General features: G+C 32.8%; 1 protein-coding gene across 7 annotated transcripts in view; it reads right to left on the bottom strand.

The window, feature by feature from the left end:
- FER (FER tyrosine kinase) overlaps positions 1-22246 on the bottom strand; it is a 383463-nt gene that overhangs the window by 274975 nt on the left and 86242 nt on the right. For all 7 annotated transcript variants that reach the window (XR_004901995.1, XM_036020640.1, XM_036020641.1 and 4 more), the window contains 3 exons: positions 4356-4539; positions 2158-2295; positions 1140-1259 (listed from right to left, as the gene is read on the bottom strand). Coding sequence is in view for 6 of the 7 variants with exons in the window: in XM_036020640.1 (XP_035876533.1) it covers positions 1140-1259; positions 2158-2295; positions 4356-4539 (442 nt within the window). In the remaining variant the exon portion in view is untranslated. The remainder of the gene's footprint in view (positions 1-1139; positions 1260-2157; positions 2296-4355; positions 4540-22246) is intronic.

The raw sequence follows: 22246 nt of genomic DNA, 5'->3' as shown, positions 1-22246 counted from the left end.
GAGATAACTGACAATATAACAGTACATCTAAAACCAAAGTACAGCTACTGTGAAGTGCTTCAAAGCTTGGGGAACAGCTTCAAGAATCCCAATATGGTTGCCAGGGAAAACCTTCTAATGCAGGTACTCCCATGCCTTCATTCCTCTCATCCACAGTCAATCCTATATAATTATTAAGACTTCATCTTCTATAGGTGATTCAACAAGCATTGGTTAGTTTCCTCAATCCCATCAGGCCAACTTTTTAAAGATATCTTACCCCTGTCCAAGAGCTAGTCCCAGGATCCTACCATTCAGTTACTTATCTATACTAGTTACTGAACAAGAGAAAGGAGATCAATTTTATTAGATGGAAATTTTGGCTGAACTCTTTTCAGGTAAACTTCCAACAGGTCTGATAATATAACATGCTTAATATTAAAGAGAAAATGGGTGAATAATCATTTCTAATTGTGGTTCTGACAGACAAACAAGTACATACAGTGCTTATTAATAGATTTAAGTGTCCTGAAAAAAATCAAGAGACAAGGTAAATATTTAAAAGTAGAATGGCTTAATTGTATTTTCCAATTAATAAATGTACTATTAATAGGCTTTAATACTTTAAAAGAACTAAAAATACACATTAAGATTTCTCAAAACTCCTTTAAAATTGTATGAAATAGCAACAACAAAGTGAAGAAGGAATTCATTTGCTAGCCTATAATAGAAGACATTTCTCCTTTAAAATAACAATCAATTATGAGTCCAATTTTGTACTAAACACTGCTGACATCTACAAGTCTCTTACCACCAACAGTCAGTCTCCTCATTTCCAAAATGGTTCTGCCAATAAGTTTTGAGGATGAAATAGGTTTTAAAAATAAGTTTTGAAAAGAATAAAGCATTGTGCCAATATAAGATATTAGTAATAACGAAATGAATATATCACACAGAATTTTTATTTTCAAAATTACCAAAATTAATTAGTGGATAATGAGTAAAAGTTAACACAGTTCTCAAAACATTTCATTCTGACCAAAAACTTATTATTTTTCATTACTTGTAAAAAACAAAAATTGGGATTTTAAATCTCAGAATGTACAGCTATATTATAATAATGCTAATATTTAAACTGTTCAAGCTTTCCAAATACTTACATTACTTGCAAACTTTCTGCTGTTAAATTATTCCACATAATCTCATTTGCCTGAAGATTTTCATTTTCTTCTAGTAAGGAAGTATCAAACTCAATTTCTTGCTCTTTAGCAGCTGAAGTTCTAGTGAAGCATGCCAAATAATTTTGATCAATATGAATATCCTATCATAATTTATTTTAGTATACCAAAGGCAGAATATTTTTTTCTCATCAAAATTATATTAACGAAGTAGAGTAAACTTAAACAGAATAAATAAAATTAAACCCTAGGCATCAAAGATCTGGTCATGTAATTTTAGCCTTAATTTCCTCTTTTATAGAATGTGGATATTAACTGGTTTTATTTCTGACACAATAGTAATGAGTATAAAATAAGATGAATGTATGGAAAAGTAACTGGTATATTATAAAGCTTAATGTACAAAGGCAGAGTTTCATTATTATAGAAATGTTAAAAAATATAATTTCATGGATTAAATATGGACTTAAGAAATGATGTAGTGACAACTGACACATTTTTAAAGATTATACTATAAATAGTTATCTTCATGGAGAAAGGACTTTGAAAATACCATAATTTACCATTTATATACACTTATTGCCTGAATTTTTGAGGGAAAATTAAGAATGTGCATTATATATGGATAGTACTAATTCAATATCTATATAAATGTTTTTAATTCTTTTATTTATGCTTATATGTTAAAAGTGTAATTCTAGAAAGCCATAATGATATCTGTGTGGAAAATAATACCCTTGAATACAATAATCAGTTTTGTTTCTAAATAGAAATCAATTAATTAAAAATTAAAATGAAAGTTTTTTCCCAAAAATTTGGGCAAAAAATGTGGGTGCACAGTATACATGTTAAATATGATAATTAAAAGCAGACAAATTAATCTGAAATATCTAATGTCCTAATAGCACTTCAATATTTCTTATTTAATTTGGTTAAATATTATATGATAGAAAAAATAATACTGTAATCAATACTCAAAGAAGAATGAAAACATACATACCTGTGAACATCTATAAAATTATTGTATTCTGTGCTAGGGTCTATCTGCTCAACCGACATTTGAATCTCTTTATGGACATTTACTATTTCCTCAGTAACAAGACTAGTTATTTGGCTGTATTCATCAAATATGCCTTTTCTGAAAACAAAAATAAAATTTTACAACATTTTTAAGTTTGTCAACAAAAACACAGAGACAAAAAGGATTCACAACAATAAACATAAGAAATGTAATAACAATATTTACAAATGGTGGTTTTATGTACCACCTTTTTTTCATACACTTGGATAGTAAAGAGATTACACAAATGTACAAATAAGCAACTTACACTTGATAAAGCATAATATCTGCATATTATCTAAAATAAGGCATTACTGTTTCTAATCTGTATTTGAGATGCCTAAACGTAAGGTCAGTGTTGATCACTTTCTATTTCTCAATAATATCATAGAAATGCTGGATTCCTTTACATGGAACCATGGGCCCATGGGTCTCTTTAATGTTTCTTTCTAGTATCTGTCACTTCCACACAAGCCCTCCCATTTAGTTCTTCTCTTGCTCCTGGGCCTCAACTCTGACCTTTGATGACATCTAGATATATTCTCCTGGCCTCCAGTCAGCAGCAAAAATGTCACAATTTTTTTTAGTGTTACCTAATAAATACAAAAGGAAAAACTATTCTGTCATAAAGACTTAATCCCTACTTAAGAATGCTGTACCATTAATTCATTACTGGCTTCAGCAACGTGTGGACAGACAAGTTTATCCTGCATATGCCCAAATAAATATAAGGCATTGTTTGTTTTTCTTTTCTAAAACCATTACAAAATTTCTCTTATTATAAACTACTATCACTTAATTTTAAATAGCAAAATAATGTTTAGGTAGAAAAAATAGATTTAAACTTTAAGCAATGCTAGTTTGGAATGATTATAGAAATCACCAGACACAATTTTTTAAGAGGGGGGAGGGCAGAGAAATTTAATGAGGATTTAGTAAATATTACTGGGGCTATGACCTAATAATTCAAAGTACTAAATGATAGAAATGTAAATAAGCCTGTCTAGATAATTCTAATACAGCAATATAGTAAGTCATTATAATGGGATCATTAATAATCACCTTTAAGACACATGGGGGGTGGCGGGGACGAAGTCTCCCAATGTTGTATGAATACCTGTGAAATGGGATGCAGTTTCACTGATATCACCATGCCTGAAGTTTTTAAATGCTACTTGTGAACTAATTTCTTAGAAAATAAAAGTAATATGCTGTGGGAAATCATTATATATCTCAAAAAGATATTCTAGTGACAATGATGATACCATTACTGAAGATTTGTGTGAAGAGTTTGAAAAATATTGATTTATTACATGAGAATAGGAAAATAAATATTTCTGAATCAACATGTAATTTTAAGTAAATATAACTGAATTTTTAAGTTAAATATTCTAAGTAGGCATTTCACTATTTTTATCAACAACCTTAAAGGTTTACATATTTAAGTTGACTACAAACACTTCATTTATCTTCCAGTGGGAAAAATGGGGGGTCGCCTACACCAGCTAATAAGGAAATGAAGTCTACCAAAGGGTGGCATATCTCTTCCTGTTGTCCTGAATCGATATGTATGGTATACATGTGCATTTAACCACAGTATACTGTTATTGGCTCCTTGAAGGCAAAAACTGTGGCCCACTCATTTCCATATTCAATATGTTTTACATACAGTAGAATTTTAATAAATATTTGTTGATTTTAATCTCATTCTACAAGAAGATGGAAAATAAACTTCAAAATATTCTTTCCTTCAGGTTTTTCTGTTGCTCAAAACTTAAATACCCAATCCTGTGAAGATAGACATCCACTTAACACTTGTCAACTAGTCAATTTTTTTCATATAAATTTCCAGCTAATTGAAGCAAAAAAAAATACAAAAAGAGGAGCAAGTCTTGGCTGGAAGGTTTAGGAAAAGTCTCACATTAAAAAAAATAACAAATTTAAAAAATGAGCCTTTAAAAAAAGACTTTCCTAAAGCCTGAAAAGGTTTGGGAAAATTAAGCATAAATTAAAGGGATACCAGAACTAAAAATCAAGAAGAATCAAGATAAAACAGGTCTGAAACACCCATTGGTCTAGGTCGATAAGGAAAATCACTTTATGATGGGATTTTATGTCAAATATGAAATGTGACTTACAGTGCTTTTATCATTTCTTCCTGCATCTTTTGTAGGGAGTCCAGGAGCAGAGGAAGTGTGGTGTCATAATACTGACTCTGATGAAGCTGTGCCCCTTTCAATGCCAATACATATTGATTATGCAACATATGAAGTTTCATTGTGGCTTTGTCGTATCGTTCCTTGGCCTTTTCAGTTTCTTTCCCTGAAAAAATCATTGAAGTTATAAAAGAGATAATAGAAAAGTTTTATTGTCTCTGTATGCAAACTGAGTCACCACTATTTTATATTATTTCACACATTTTATGGATAATCAAAAGTTATTGAACATATACTATGTACTTAGCTCTATGCAAAGCACTCTTTCTTTATTCTTCTTTTTCAGTAGATCCTGTTGACCATGTTCATTTTATTATCAGAACTGGAAAAACAGTTTAATGCTTTACCCATACTTTACACTGAGCTGCTCTGAATGAGGCAAGCATTACAGTAAATGTTTGGTGAAATTAAGAATAATGTACAGTTTTTTGGTAAAATTGTACAGATACATGACCCTTCTCATTCAAGCAGCTTATACCAAATTGAAACAGCAGTGCACATAAAATTATATCACCAATAAAACAAGAAAGTTTGAAAATAATGTTAAATTTTAAAATCTGTGTTTGAGATAGCAACAAAGACAAGGAAAGTCAGACAACACTTTGCAGAGAAAACAGACCTTAAGAGATGAGGCAAGTCTGAAAAGTATAAGAAAGACAGAAGAGATGATAATTCTCCCCTCTCACCCTTTCACCCTCTTTTCCTCCCTTTCTTCTTTCCTTTCATTCAATGAATATTATTAGCTGATCACCACCAGGAATTGTATTGGGCACTGGGAATTCAGTATTTGGCAATTCAGTAATGTCCTTGACATTAAGGTCTGGTGATCTGGACTACTGAGTAAAAACATAGAAAGAATATGCAATGATACATAGGCAAGGAGACAAGCTCAAGGAAAGCAAATTTTGAGAAAGTGAAGAGAACATGTCCACATAAGCAGGGCAATTTTAGGTTGTAAATGGCATGAAAATCAATCAGGGAAATTTAGACAAGATGTGGGACAAGCTTAGGAGATAATGACAGTATCATGAAATAAAAAGTTTTGTGGTTCCTTTACTAAAATCATTCAGAAAATATCCACAGATTAATAATATAAGTGAATACTATATAAACAAATACAATTTTCAAGAAGATGTTTAATTTTGATATAAACTACACAAGGATTTCTTGCCAATTACTTACATTTAGGGAGTAAACTTTTGAAAATATTTATTAATTTTTGCCCTCTTTCCAAGGAGAGTCCTCCAAGTGAATCCTCTCCCCAAAATAAATCTTAGGTTGAGAATTTCTGACACCAGAGGCTCTCCTCTGCTGCCATTCTGTTTAGGTTCAGCACCTGAGTATTCATTATTTATAGGGATCAGAAAAACATTCCCCAGAACTAAAACCAGAGAAAAAAAATCAGGGTCTTTGCAGAGAGAGGAGACCTCAGACCCTTAAACCATGCCCAGGCAGAACAACAGAAGAACTCCCTTGATTTTCTCATCACCCTCTTAATTCTGGTACAGTGACTACATTCAGCTGGTGAAAAAAGAAGCAAACCTGTCTAGCAGACTGGTATGTCTCTACTACCAACAGATTGAGTGCTTCCAAGTACCAGAAACATCACTCACTTCTCCTAGGGAGCTGCACATAATTGTTTTACAGATCAGAAATCTCTAGCAATACTCCATTAGCAGGTTTCTTACTCCTAGTAATACTAATAATTGTTCAAGTTATTCACAAAATGTTGCCCTAGATATCCTATTTAACTTTATAAAAGTATCCTTCCTAACCCCTCTCACTACTGAATGGAGAGAAGTTCTAATAGTAGGTGGGGGAATAGGAGCAAATATATTAATTCAGTTCTATCTGAAGGAATCAGAAAAAAAAAAATCATTAGCCACTAAAGAAAGGAGTTTTCTCACTTTTTGACTACAACTGACCCACAGGATAATATATTTAAATGATACATTTTATTGCATTAACCAGTAAATAATCATACAAATTTTTATGTATATAATGGAAATAAAATTTCATGAAATAATTCTTCCCCTTATATAAAGAATGCTCTGTGATTTTTTCAAAATTCTATTATATATTAATTTTGAATTTTTTAATGTTCATTCTGAAACCAACAGGTTTTTGCCTCAGTTAATATAAATTACTAGAGACATTTTATCTCTCTCTAAATGATAGTAGTGATTTTTTAATTTAGCAATTAATAAACCAGTTCAATAATACTAATTACAAGTGATTTTTAATGCTCTCATGAATACCTCCCCCTACTATTCAATTACTATAAGAAACCAGTCCTTTGGCTAGGAGCTAAGTCACATTAATGCCTGAAAAAGAGTGAAAGTCCCTAAACACCTACTGTGGAAGCTGCCAAAGTCCTTTCTAAGGCTCTTTAGAGGTTTTTGGTTTTGGGGTTTTTTTTGCATTTACCATTTCTAAGTTACTTTAAGTTTCTGTTACTTGAAATTTGACAAATGCTAACAACAGCCAGTCCAAAGGGTCATTTCCCTAATGAAGATAAATTGATTCCAAATAATAAAAAAGTTTTCTAGAATCCAAATGTTCATAACAAAACAATAAAGTAAGCATATACCAGGCAAAAATATTACAATATTGTGTTCTAATTTCTTAAATTTTTTTATAAGTGTAAAAGTATAACTAGTAAATTCAATGAATTCCATAGTTTGTTACGTTTTTAAATATTACTTTTTATATAGACTCTATTATTCCTAATTATGAATTGGATTTTTTTAGTATATAACTTCAGGAATCACACTCTCCACAGGTACATTTTCATGGAGACTTTTAAAACATTTAAACCACCCATCTGTCCTCCTATTTACACAGATTTTTAAGCTGCACGCTACCCATCTGTCTTTCTAGCTGGTGCAGAATGATTCACTAATACGTAATACTCAGCTCACTAAGATGTTATAATCCAAATTAACATTAGAAAATTTAAGAAGTTCCATCTTAAAAAGTTAAAGATACTTTTTTATCAGACATGGTGTATGAAAAATAAGCTGAAGAAGGCTGTTACAGCCAAATCTGATTATGAGTGGTCATTAGCACAATTTGCAAAAATAATTTTAAATGCCTCGAGAACATCCAAGGCAGATTCCATTACATTAAAATAATGATAATAAGTTATTTAAAAACAGCATTGGACTTAAAACTGAATTTGGGAGTATGCCTTCATAGGGATTTGGGGAGTGTTTGTTTTTGTACTCTACAGCTCACATATTCTTGTGTATTTGGTTATAAGGTGTACTTGGTACATTCACATGATCAATTACCCTGCCACTCTTCCTCTCTTGAAAGAAGAAAAAAGTTTCAAAAACATGTTCAATTGGTATGATTTGAAAAGAAATTCTATTGTACTTTTTCATGATTTGTTTTAAATTAAATATTTAGGGTTCCATTGAGGCTATAAGAAAATTCAAGAAATAGTAATACTATGTGAAAATCAAAAGTACTAATAAAATTAAAAATTCCATTCATTTAACAAAATCTACTACCACAAAGCTACCTAATATGATTCTTAATATGTAAGCTTTTTGGCTTAGAATATCTCAGACCACTATTACATATTCTTAGCTTTTAGTTTGCAGACGGGCACTCGATCCAATGAGCCACCCCAGCCAGGGGGCTATTCTTAGCTTTTAAATAACTACATTTGAGCTGGAAACTAACACAAAGCACACAGAGTGAATAAATTCTTATTGACAGATACAGAATTATACCTTTATTGATATATGCTTTTGTTTTGTTTTGTTTTTTAATGAGAGGCATTGAGCAGGGCATCAAGTTGTTGTGTGCCAATTAACAGGAAGTAAACCATCCAATTTTTCCTTCGCCACATAATGAAATTCACAAGAGATTGAATTATAATTCTTTGCCATCACTTGTTGACAAATCTGTTTAATGTCTGTAATAACACAGTGTGTATACAACATGTCATGCCATAAATAATATTATGAGGCTAGCAAAACTCAATTATGTAAGTTTGACATTCACAAGAGACAAGCTAGACTACTCATTAAGAAAGTCTAGAAAGCCAAATGTTTTTTATTATAAACTTCAGAAGTGTTTACCTTTTGTTAAATATCATGATGGAATGTCTCCTGATAATAAATGAGAAGTGACTATTTTATAAAAGTAAAGTGCCAGAAAGTAAACTCTGATTAGAATAACTACACATTTACCAACTTACACTTTTCCTGTCTTTCAAACATTCCTCCTCAACTATACAGTTTTTCCTTACTACTCTGAGTAAGAAGAAAATGCACAGAAATTTACCCTAACTTATGAGTTACTTGGGGCAAGTGTTTACATATTTGTCTTCACATGGAAGTTAAAATTCAAGTATAATATGTGGGAACAATGCAGGAGTGGCCTATCTTACTCGGTGTTGTTCTGACAATAACAAGAAGTCAGTTTTTGTCTCAGCTTCTCTTCTGATTAGCTGTACAACTCAGGCAAGTCATTTCATCTAAATTTTACCTTCTAATTTATAAACATGGGAGTTAAATTACCTACTGAATTGTGAGGGAAACCAAATGGCAGAAAATTGTCAAAATGCACAGTTAACAGCAAAGGCTAAAGAAGACACTGAATTGGAAGAGCTAAGAAAAACCTTTGTGATCAACTACTACTATAAAGCATTCTAAAAACATAATAAGTGTAAGCCTTACTTTGTTACTTTTAATTTCTTGGTATAAGAATATTTGCTATAATGATCGAGAATAGTTATTAATCATGTATTACTGGTCTTAAGATATTCAAGGAAATAAAATAACAATATTTTATTTAAAAATTAAACATAAACTACCTTAGAGAGCAAGCTCTCTAACTCTCTACAACACCATTTCCGTGCATATAGTGATTGCTGGATTCAATTGACACATAGTCTTTTATTAACCTATAAATTGGATGACATACTATATTCAGATCTGCATTCTATAATGTCACAAAGCTGTAAATGGGGGAATTCTGGGGGACTGGGATAGGGGCAGCAGCATAATTCTGAATCCCCCCCATGACATCTAAAATACAAGTTAAAGGGTGTTGAAAAGCAAATAAAACTTGTTCTCTCAGCATAATTAATAATCAGAGAATGTCCAAATTTTAAATCATCTATGAATAAAAAAATAAATACCAAATCTTTGCAAATGATCTCTCACCCTTTCTCTTAAGCCTTCATGGACACCAAGGACTGTTCTTTAAAAAAAAAAAAAAAAAGCACTAAAGAGAGAAGAGAACTAGCAGTTTGCTTAAGATGGATCTAAAATCACCAACAGAAAAAGAAGTCTACTTCACATTTGAAAATACTAAAAAAAAAAGTATAAGGGTAGATTACAGAACTAACTACAAGAAAAGGATTTAAAAGTGCATGTGAGAGGTAAGGGTCTTCTTAGAAAAGTAAAACTTTGGAAGCAGAAATGGTTAAAATGAAGAAACTTTAGAAACAATGAAGGGAAAAAGAAGCCAGAAAGGAAAACAAAATCCTTTAGAAAAAAGATGAAAATAAGTGAGTAAAAAGACACATAAATCTTTCTCAAGAACATGAAGAATATGACATTTTTTACCCTACTTGCAAGCTAACAAATCAGCCTGCCTCGATTTTGTGAATGTGGGAAGAAGACACAATGACTTCTAGGACAGAGACAGTTTATTCTCACAGCAGTGTCAGTAGCTAGAGTATCGTCATTTGCAGGGCAGGGGAAAAACCATCACAAGCAAAGTCAAATGACAACCAATGAACCAGGGGAAAATACATGCACCATACATAACAGAAAAACTTTACTTGCTTTAATATATTTTACAATTCTTAAAAATGTAAGGGAAAAAGAAGACCAAAAACTCAATAGGAAAACTACTTAAAATGGGATACAACAGAAACAAATGAACTAAACTATTTCCACTGATTATTATAACCACACTGAGAAGGGTAAGAAGAAAAGGATTAATCTAAGTAACTTTGGAAAACAATATTTGACTAAATAAATGGAAGACTAAAGACAAAAAAAAGTTCTAAACAAATACTGAACAGTAGTTGGTTTCTTTTTTCAGAGGCATGAGTTAGCAATTCTAAAATTATGTTGGTATTATAGGATTTATCAAATAACTAAATAGATTGTGAATAACAGAATCCAGGTTTCTCACTGTCAGAAAGAAGTTGCAAATACACAAATAGGAAAAGACAGAATGAACTCTATGATGTCAGATTGAAATTGGAAGTATAAAAGTGAACTCTTCAATTTTAATATAGAGAGAATGACAGATACAGAAATAGTCACAAATGTATGTGTGTATGTACACATTTGTTGTCTGTCCATTGAAAGGACCTAGAACAAAGACACCCTAGTTAACAATGAGCATACCCAGTGTCCAAATATTGGTTTCTAAATGCTATTTTCCACTAAAGGAATAATGGTTGCTTAGAAAAATGCAGCAGGACCTAGAGCAAGAAAAGTATAAGATGAGCCAGAAAATATGAGTTAAATCTATAACAAAAACATTTCCAAAGGATAGAGAAGACAGTTTGATTTTCCCTCTCTCAAATACAGAGAAAGAAAAAAAGATAAAGCAAATGTAGTTTTAAAAAAGGGGGAGGAGGAATATAGGTGAAGGGTATATTAAGATTTTTATATTATTGTTTCAATATTTCTGTAGCTCTGAATTATATCAAAATAAAAAGCTAAAAATGGAAAGCTGTGAAAATCTGATCAAAATTCAAAAGTACCTGACTATTCATTAAATCTAAAACAAGAGGAATTATTTAGCCTAGATATAAAGTCTCGATTATTTGTTCTTTTAATATTCTTCAAATATCAATCCTGACTTCCCAGATTTAAAAAAAAAAAAATCAACAAAACTTTCTCTTTTTTTAGCATCAGGATTTTTTATTTTTTAATTTTTTTAATTTTATTTTACAAAACGTAATATGTATGTTTCAAAGCAGATGTTTTAGCACCATCAATAATATTAATAAAGATAGCCAAAATGTGAAAATAAACATACCCTATAATTCTATATCATTCTAACTTAATAAGGTTAGTCAAGTGTGTGGAAGAACAACATTGACAACAAGTTAAGGGCATTCCTCCTTCAAATCTTTATCCAGATTCCCGGTGTCCTAGGTTCTGTGAGGGACATACAGTCACAGTCTCTTCCTAAAGACACCTGGCAAGAAGATCAAAATGGAGGCTCACAAAAGAGTCATCATGTTAGGCTATAATGTAGAAGAGGGAGGATATAGGCCACTGTTTACTTAGCATGGATAACCAACTAACCTCAAACTCCTAATAATGTACTATAATATGTAATGTTATCTAATAAGTTAATAAATCCCTTAAGAAGTGACTTCAAAGTGACATGAGATGAACAGACTCTATCTAGAAGAAAGACACAATACTGGTTGCCTATATAGAAGAAAACTGGGTAATGGATAGGAGAAAACCTTTTCACTGTATGCTTACTGACTGCACCTTGTGATCCTGAATTTTGATTCAATATTAGCAACAGTCAATGAACACCATTTTAAAAAATAAGCAATTTAAGAGAACTTCCAGAAGCTCTCACCAGCAAATCTAACCTCTTATTTGTATATGGCTATATAGCAGGCCTTCTCCCATAAACTATTATTATGAACCAACTAACCTTGTTCTAGCTAAGGCCAATTCTCTCACTTGGGTACTAGATCCATCCTCTCTCACCTATTCAAATATATTTGCTCTAGCGATTTCTTACTGCATTCTGCTGCATCACCGGTTTTTCCTTTTCTACAGGAGCATTTTCATCAGCAAACCAGTGGTCTTAAAATATCCTCCCTTGCAGTAAAAGACAAATACCATATGATCTCACCTATAAGCAAAACCTAATCAACAAAACAAGCAAGTAAAATATAACCAGAGACACTGAAATAAAGAACAAACTCACAGTGAGTAGAGGGGAGGGGTATGGGAGATAATGGGGGAAAGAAGGGAAAGGGTCATCAAGGAACATGTATAAAGGATCCATGGAAGCCAAGGGGGTAAGGATGGAGGGTAGGAGGTGGGGGTGGGTGGCAGGGGAAAGTGGAACAGGAAAATGGAGACAACTGTATTTGAAAAATAATAAAAAAATAAAAATAAAAATATCCTCCACTGAATCTTCTCATTTAATTACTTTCCTATCTTTCTCACCTTTACTGAAAATTTCTAAAAAGATTCATCTATACTAGTTATCTCTGATTTCTTTCCTCTCATTCTTTGTTAAACCCATCCCATTTAGGCTTATTCCTCTACTGCTCCACTGAAACTGTTCTTGTCAATGTCACTGATAACCTATGCTTAGTCCTCATCTTCTGTTTTAGTTAATCACTTCTGGTTAATCACTTGTTCTTCCCTGAAATCAGTTCCTCCCCTACTGGGCTTCCAGAATAATACATTCTTTGATTTTGCTTTTATCTTGGTCTTCTTTATAATTTCCTCTTAATTTACCAGATTTCTCAGTGCTAGGCTCAGTCTTGGAACTCTTCTGTTTTCAATCATAATTAACACCCTTGGTATTGGCATCGGATCTTATGGCTTTAAATACAACAGTCAGATTTATAGTTTTATCTCAGACCTCTCCCAAAAACTCCCCAGGACCAGTGGTCCAAGTAGAAAGTTGACATCTCCACTTACATGTCTAATAAAAATCTTAAAACCACACTCTAATCTTTACTTCCAAATCTGTCCCCTTCTCCATTCTTTTCCATTTCAGTTAACAATGTCATTTTTCAGTTACTCAGGCCAAAAATGTGGGAATCATCTTTGACTTCTTATTCTCATAGTACATCCAATTCATCAGCAAGTCTTTTAAGCTTTATTTTCAATATACAGTTGACCCTCAATTTTCATGGATTCCATTTTTCTGAATTTTCCTACTGCCTAACATTCATTTGTAAGCCAAAAATCAATACACATTGCTTTCCAAGTCAATCATACACATGCACACACACAGAGCAGTAAAGGAGTCACACACATTACCATCTGAGAAAGGTGGGCAATGACTAGGAGAAAAACTTCACTGCATGCTCACCGGTTTTGTACGTTGTGACTCTGAGTTTGGAATTATGTAAGTGTAAAGAGCCTCTGTACTTTTTTGTTTCATCTCTCCTACTATATAAACTGTCCTGTTTATAGTCTATTTAGTTCCATTTTTTTGCATCTTTTGTACTTTCTGTTCAATATTTTGCTGTTTAAAATAGCCCTTGAACATAGTGCTGAAGTACTGTTTAGTACTGTTATGCTCAAAATGGATGCAATGTGTCTTACAGAGAAAATATGATAGTTTTAGTCATGAGTTATAACACTATGAGTTCAATGTTAATGGTTCAACAATGTATATTAAATAAAGTGTCTTTAAACAGAAACACACATAAAACAAATATATTGTTTGTTATACTGGTGATGTATTGTTCAACTGTCAAAAATGTGACCCTGATTACAGGGGCCTACCTAACCCCTTATGTTATGTCCACTAAGGGCAATGATTCAGTGCTCAGTTAATGCTAATTTAGTGTTCACAATAATACTATAGAGCATAAATACCATAAATACCAAGAATCAGTTGTAGATCCAGAATTTGGACACTCCTAATCACCTCTGCTACTACCAGCTAGGTCTAAACCAGCACAAGCCCTTGCCTGGGTTAGTGCAATAGCCTGGAAACAACTGGTGTCCTTACTTCCATCCCTCCCCCACCCTCAGACTACCTATTTCAACAGGCTACCAGAATTGTCCTGTAAAAATGTTAGTTCATATCATTCCTCTGCTCAAAACCCACCAATGGCTTCCTATCTCACTCAGGGCAAAGGATTTTAAAGTACTAACAAGATCCTACATAATCCATACCTCCCTTGCCACCACTATCATTCTTTCTCTCTGATCTAATCCCATACCTCCACATCTTTATCAATCCTTCAGTTCCAGCCACACAAGTGACTATAATACTTCTCAAATACGCCAGACATGATGCCATCTCAGTGACTGTTTTGGCTACTCCCTCTATCTGAAGTGCTCTTTGCCCCCATAAAACCACATGTATCTCTCTCACCTCCCTCACTCTTCATTCAAAAGTTGTCAGTCCTCCATGACAACTAATGTGATCATTCCCCTAAACATCCTATGTACCTACAGTGTTTCCTCCATTGTAATTATTACCACCCAATATACTTACTATGTTGCACTTATTTTTTATTAATTAGCAATCTTCTGCTCTAAAATGTAAGCCTGATGGAAGCAGGGAGTTTTGCATGCTCTGTTATCTACAGTATTCCTAATACAATTAAAAGTGCCTGAAACACAACAAGAAAATATATAAATTGCTATAGTTCTTATTTTAAAATAAATTTAAACAAATAAAATTCTTTAAAAGTTAAAAGTTATAGGAAGATTAAAATTTTACCTTCTTTATCTGTTTATATCATCTTTCTAGTAATCAAATCCAAAACTAATATTGTTAAGGAGATCACCTATAAAGTATAGGGGAAAATCAGCAGAAGGATTTAACTTCTCTTAACCTCTCTGTATGTGAAATTTAGCTTTATTTAATAAAACTAAGTGAAGTGGGGGATGGGGGGGTCAAATCAAATAATTATGCTTGCATTTTACTTTTAGGAAGTTATCTCCAGAATAAAAATAAATCATGGAGCATATTCCATCCCACATAATATTTTAGTTTTTAATGAGAATATTATAACTGTCACTCCAATTTCTAGAACTTTAACCAAATGCAAATTAGATTAATAAGTAAAAGTGCCATTACTCTTTATGACCTTGTAAAGTTCCTATCACATTATGTTCCATGCAGTGAAAAGCACTTATGCCATAAGTTAGTTAGTTGCTAATATATCATGTGCTAATAAGTCGGTCCAAAAAACGTCTCACTTTTAGGTCACTTTCAATAGAATTAATGATGAACAAACACAGCTTAAACTCTCCTTTGGTCTTTAGCAAGTCCTGTGTCCAAAATGCATTTATTCCTTCTGTATGCTGAACTGACAGACAAATTCGAACTTCAGAATATTTTTCTAGAGGACCTCCATACATCAGCCATATGCAATTTTGATTTTGAAAAATCTCCAAGATTTAGACATTATTGAATAAGAAGCCTAGTTTCCATTCTTGGTAGATTTAAAATGAAGAAATAAACTAAAATAGCCTGTAGAAAGTTGTGTTCATTTTTTTAAAATTTGGATTTATTTAAACATAAATCAACCATCTGTCTGCTATCTGGGCTTATTTCAAACTTATTTCAGTGCTTTCATCATTAAAGTACTCTGAAGAGACAACTCAATGGATCTAATGAATTTTAATTGGCTATAAAATATCACAGAACTATTCATAATAAATGAGAGGAGATTTAAGAAATCTACTTCCAATTACAGAAAAATGTTTGCTTGAATGAAACTTAACAGCTAATTCACCCCATTCTTGTTGTAGGTACCCTCTTACTCCATCTGCTTAGGGTAGTGAGGGCTTATAATAATCATGGAATCTACCAATCCTTTTGCAGCCTTTTGTGTTTCTCATAGGGTAAGAAGAATCTGAAAGCGAGATTGTTTCCCACTCTTGTCACAAAAGGGTATGAAGAGAGAGCTCCTTTCATATTCCCTAGGCTGGCTGGCATGAGCATGTATAAAGTGGAGTGGTTCATCATGTCTTGTCTCTTTTTCCTGAATATGATATGTGATAAAGCAGAAGCATTCAGACTTCTACTCATGTAAGAGAATCCTCCACAATGCTATTGTGGGTATTTTGAGGCTTCATAAATATAAAACTCTAGAGTACCTTTAGCCATATAGTATCAGTGAAATTGGCCACATCAGAATACATAACTATGAGGTAGTTATTTTCAACATCTTTTCAGATACTTCAGCATATCTTCAAGTAAGCTATAAAGCATCAAAGCAAAATCATATTTAAATTCACTTAATTCAATACTAAATGGTTCAACATAGTTATGCTTAAATTTTATAAAATTAGGATGCATTACATTTACTCTTAAAAATGTTTTAACTCTGGAAAAAAAAGTGCTACATGGCATAAGAACAAGGACCTATGTGTACATAAATCAGTAAAGATGCTATATATTTTCTACAACATAATTGAGTGTTGACTATAGCAAGACCAAAAAAACCCTGAGAATAAACTAACTCATACAACTCTCAGAGCAAATGATTGAGGAAGATAAAGCCCACCAAGACTGCAAAACTTAAGTAAATGTGATAAGCAGAAAATGAAACATTTAAGAAAAGACCCAATCAACATTATTCAGGCAAAATCTACAATTTCTAAGATGAAAAACACACTGCATGGGGTTAAAGGCAGACTAACATTGCAGAAAATAACATTAGTAAATTTATAGACATAGCATGGAAACTAACCAACAAAAAAAAATAAATAAAAACCCAGAAAGAGAAAAAAGACAAAAGAAAAACATCGAAGCATCTGCAGGCCATGAGACAAGTACAAGCAGCCTAATGTACCTGTAGCGGGATGTCCGAAGGACAGAGAAAGCCGGAGACAGTAAACATATATGAAGTGATAATGGCTGACAGTTTTCCCAACCCATGAAAACTATAAACTCTCAAATATAAGAAGCTCAGAAACCACCAAGCACAAGGAAAATAGAAAAACTACATCATGATCAAATTGCTCAAAACCAATGATGAAAAGCAAATCCTAAAATCTGCCAAAGAAAAATAAAATGTGCAGAGCAACAAAAATAAGGAATAAAGCAGATATTTCCTTCGCATGACACTAGAGAAATATCGTTAAAGTCCAGGGGGAAAATACTGTGAAGACAGAATTCTGCACCCAAAAAGTATCTTTTAAAAATGAAGGTGAAATAAAAACTTTTTTAGACATACAAAAGCTAAAAGTATTACCCACAGACTTGTAAGAAATGTTAAAGTCATTCATATAAAATTAAATGGTATCAGATGAAATAAAGAATACTAAAAAAGATAACTACGAAAATATATGAAATGTTTTCCTATAGTTTTAAAAATAATTGACTTTAAAAACAAAAACAGTAAAAATAGAGTGTGCCATTTATAACATGCAAAAGTAAAAATATCACAACAACAGCAAGAAGACAGGAACACTGTAACTACTGCAAGGGTCCCCTATTATTCACAAAGTGGTATGATGTAACTTGAAGGTATGTTATGATAAGTTAAAGATAAAATAAAACAAAAAGTTATAGCTAATACAACAACAAAGAAGATAAAAAGGAATCTTAAGAAAAATTTTCAATTAATCCAAAAGAAGGCAGAAGAAAGGATAAGGAAAAAATAAAGAACAGAGGGGACAAGGAGAAAACAAACTGTAAGATGACATATTTAAACCTAACATCATCAAAAATCACATTAAATATAGTCCAACTACACCAAAAGGTAGAGATCAACATAAAAAAGTAAGACCTAACTAGACACTGCTTATCAGAAATGTACTTCAAAAATAAAGACTGAAACAAGTTAAAAGTAAAAAACTAAGAAAAATATACCATGGAAACACTAATAAAAGTAAAGCTGGAGTGGCTATATAATATCAGAATAGATAACAGCAAAAGATAATACTAGGGATAATAAAGGTCACTTCATAATGATAAATGAGTCAAGTCTTCAAGAGGATATAACAATCTTGACTTCTTATATATTTAACAACAGAGTCTCAAAATACACGAAGCAAAAAAACTGAGAAAACTATAAGAAATAGAGAAATCCACAATTAGAGTGGGAGATTTCGATTGACCTATCTCAATAGCTGATACAAGCAAACCGAAGATCAGTAAAACACATTAAAAATTTGAATAACTATTAATCAACTGGACCAAGCTGACAATATGAGGGGGGACCCCCAAGAAAGGAAATGTATTTATAAAAATTATATATTTATCCTTGCATGTTTAAACTTCAGTCACCTTCAAAATACTCTCCATTTGATGCAATACACCTGTCAAGACATTTTTTCCCACTGCTCAAAACAGTTTTTGAACTTGTCAGTTTTGATACCTTTTAGTGTTTCTGCCATCTTTTGTTTCACTTCCACATCAGCAAAACGTTTCCCTTTGAGGACTTTTTTTCATTCAGGGAAACAAAAAAAAGTTGCTCAGGGTGTGATTGAGTGAATAAGGAGGTGGGGCATGGGGATCATGGTGTTTTTGGTCAAAAATTGTTAGACATTCGGTGTGATGTGGGCAGGTGCATTCATAAACTGTAGAAAGTAAGACCAATAAGATAGCATTGGTCCAATTAAGACAGCATAAATTATACAAAACAAAGTGGAGTCACTTATGCCAACTAAAATGGCTATCAGTCAGCCATGACACTTTGGTTCAAGAGGAAAATTACCTAACTCACAATAAATTCATCTGGCAAGGAGATATATCTGCCCACGTGGTCAGTACATAGACGTCTGGCAAGAAGACACACTTAAGTTATCTGCACTCCTGGTCAGAGTAGGCGTATCTACAGAGTGGGGCCACCCACTGATAAGCTCCTGGGGAAATTCCACACTTGCCAACAGAAGTGTCAAGTAGAACAGCCATGTACCACCCACAGGCTCCTTGGCAAATTCCACACTTGGCATCAGGGGTGCCAAGACATTTATCAAAAAGACCCAGAAGGGTGGAGTACTCCACTTTCAAGGTATAACTGAGGCAGGTTCCAGACCACTGCTGAGAAAACCAAGCACCACACACCAAGTGCTGCTCCAGGCCACACTGATCTCCCTTAGCAATGGCTACCAGAGGCTCTGCCCTGCTGGACTGAGGACTTCACCTGTCCTGCTGCCCACCTGGCTCTGGAGTTCCTTCCTTGAAAAATGCTGACAACTCCCTTGCCCACTGTGCTGTCTCCCGGACCTGCACACTGAGACTGAGGGAACTCGGGTTTGTTATCACCCATTGACTGCTGTGTGTGTGTGTTATGTTTCTCTTAGATTGTTAGTGTGAATAGGATACTAATGTATGTTGATGTTCTACTTTGAGTGAACCTGCATTCAATAAAACTAAAGTGAATAGCAGCATATTTACTGTGTGTGACTCTAATCTATTCCTTGGTGCCGGGCTGCTCGGTAGGCAGCTAGCTGAGCAGTTGGCCAGCTGACTTACAGGAAAGAGTATATCATGATCAGACGCTCGTGACATAAATCACCCACCATGAAATAGGCAAACGCATTGAAAGAGTCTTCAAAAAAAATTCACTGAAACCAAACACAGCCTCTCAGTCAGTGTACCAGCAATGCCAGCTGGTACCCTGAAACAGATGGGTTCCTAGAACACTCACCTAGCAAGGGAAGACTGTACTCCAAGAGGTCCGCCCTCCAGAAGATAATTCTGGGTTTTTTGGGGGGCCCTCCCTCATATACCACTCCAACCAATAATAAAATACATATTCTTATGAAGTACACAGGAAGCATTTACCAAGATATACTATCCTATGGGCCACATAACATGTATACATGAACATAAAAAATAAAATAAATAAAATAAATATTCTCAGCCAAAATGAAATTAAATTATGACTCAAAAATTGACTACCTAGAGAAAAATGCCATAAATTTAAGAAACTAAGTAACACCCTTCTATAACCTATAGATCAAAGAAAAGTATTTTGAACTAAATGATTATGAAGACACAATAGTATATTAAAAGTATGAAATGTTGCCAAAGAGCAATCAGGGATATTCATTAAATGCCTGTATATAGCATTAAATGCCTGTATTAGAAGAAGATAGTTCTCAAATCAATAATCTTAGCTTCCACATCAAGAAAGGAGAAAAACTGGGACAAACTAAGCCTAAACAATGTAGAAGGAAATAATAAAAACTAAGGTATAAGTCAATTAAATAGAAAGCAGAAAAACAGAAAAAGAACAGCCAGTGGTGTTGGTAAAGAAGTAGATAAAAGGAAATCCTTGTGCACTTTGGTGGGATAAACTGGTGCAGCCACTACGGAAAACAATATGGAGGTTCCCCCCAAAATTAAAAATAAAACTACCATATGATCCAGCAATCCCATTTCTGACTGTTTATCTGAAGAAATAAAAAAACAAACACTGTTTAGAAAAGATATATGCACCCCTATGATCACTGCAGTTTTATTTACAAAAACCAAGATATGGAAATAAGTCTAAGTGTCCACCAATTGATGAATTGATAAAGAAGATGTGATACATATATACAATAGAATATTATTCAGCCATAAAAAAAGAATAAAATGTAGCTATTTTTGACAATGTAAATAGACCTATAGAGAATTATATGAAATGAAATCAGTCCAGAGATATGTCATATGATTTCACTTATATGTTGAACGTAAAAAACAAAACAAATTTACCAATAAAACAAAAGACTCATAAACACCAAAAACAAACTGATGACTGCCGGAGGGGAGTATCATGGGGGGATGGGCAAAACAGGTAAAGGGGATTAAGAGGAACTAACTTACAATTATAAAATAAATACATCACAGGGATATAAAATGTACAACATAGGGAATATAATAAATAATACTGTAATAACTTTATAGGGCGACAGATAATTACTACTCATTGTGATGATCATTTCACAAGCTATACACATATGCTGAGTCATGTTGTACACCTAAAAGTAATATAATATTGTATGTTGAGTATACCTAAATTTTTCAAATAAATAAATGTAATACTAAGGATATCAATCATTCAATCAAATGATGCTGCAGAATGATAAAGAAACAAAGACAAAAGCTGATCTTTGACAATATGAGTAAAATTGATAAACTTTTAACCAAAATGAATAGGGAAAAAAAAGAGAGAAGACAAAAAGTACCAATATCAAGAATGAGAAAGGAAATGTCACCACAAATTCTATAAATATAAAAAGGTGAATAAGGGAATATGGTAAATAACTTGACACCAATCAATGCAACAACTTGAATGAAAGGAACAAATTCCTTAAAAGATGTAACCTACTAAAATTCAAGCAAAATGAAACAGATACACCAAATAGCTATCTCAATTAAACAAAGTGAACTTAGAGTTTTCAAATCTTCACAAAAAGGAAAAAAAGGAAATGGACCCAGGTAGCTTCACAAGTGAATTTTCCCAATATTTCAGAAATATTACCTGTAGAATGCAAATCTTCCTAGAAAATGGAAGAGGAGGTAATAATTTAGAGGAGAGCATTACCTTTATATGAAAATGAGACAAGACATTACAATAAACATGCAAAAGACATAGATGAAGATTATAAACAACTTAGCCAACCATATCCAACAATATAAAAAATGATATTATATCATATCCAAGAGGAACCATCCATCCAGGAATGTTGTAATATCTGAAACATGTGAAAATCAATAAAAAAAATCATCATATTAAACCAAAAAGAAGGGAAAAATATCATCTCAATAGATATAGAGATAGTATTTAACTAAATCTGACATCAATTCTAAAGTATAAGTAGAAAGGAATTTCTCCAACCTGATTTTTAAAAATCTTTGAAAAACTACTGCTAACATCATACTTAATGATGGCAGACTTTTCTCAAGTTCAGGAACAAGGAAATCATGTTTTCTCTTTCTGCTGCTATTCAACATAGCTAGGGCAATTAACAAGCAAAAGAAAAAAAAAAAAAGGAGACATCCAGAATGAAAAGAGAAAGTAAAACTCTTTTTTCATAGACAACATGATCCTATAGGAGTTCTTTTTGAAAAGTCATTTACGTCTTATAAGGATGATGCAATGGTAAATTTTTCCATCATTTACAAACATTTATGTCAGAGCCTTAGCTCAGAGA

Source organism: Phyllostomus discolor, chromosome 3 (assembly GCF_004126475.2).
Source record: "Phyllostomus discolor isolate MPI-MPIP mPhyDis1 chromosome 3, mPhyDis1.pri.v3, whole genome shotgun sequence".
Classification (NCBI taxonomy): domain Eukaryota; kingdom Metazoa; phylum Chordata; class Mammalia; order Chiroptera; family Phyllostomidae; genus Phyllostomus; species Phyllostomus discolor.
Note: the sequence above shows the minus strand (reverse complement) of the source record. Positions and strands in the feature narration are given on the sequence as shown.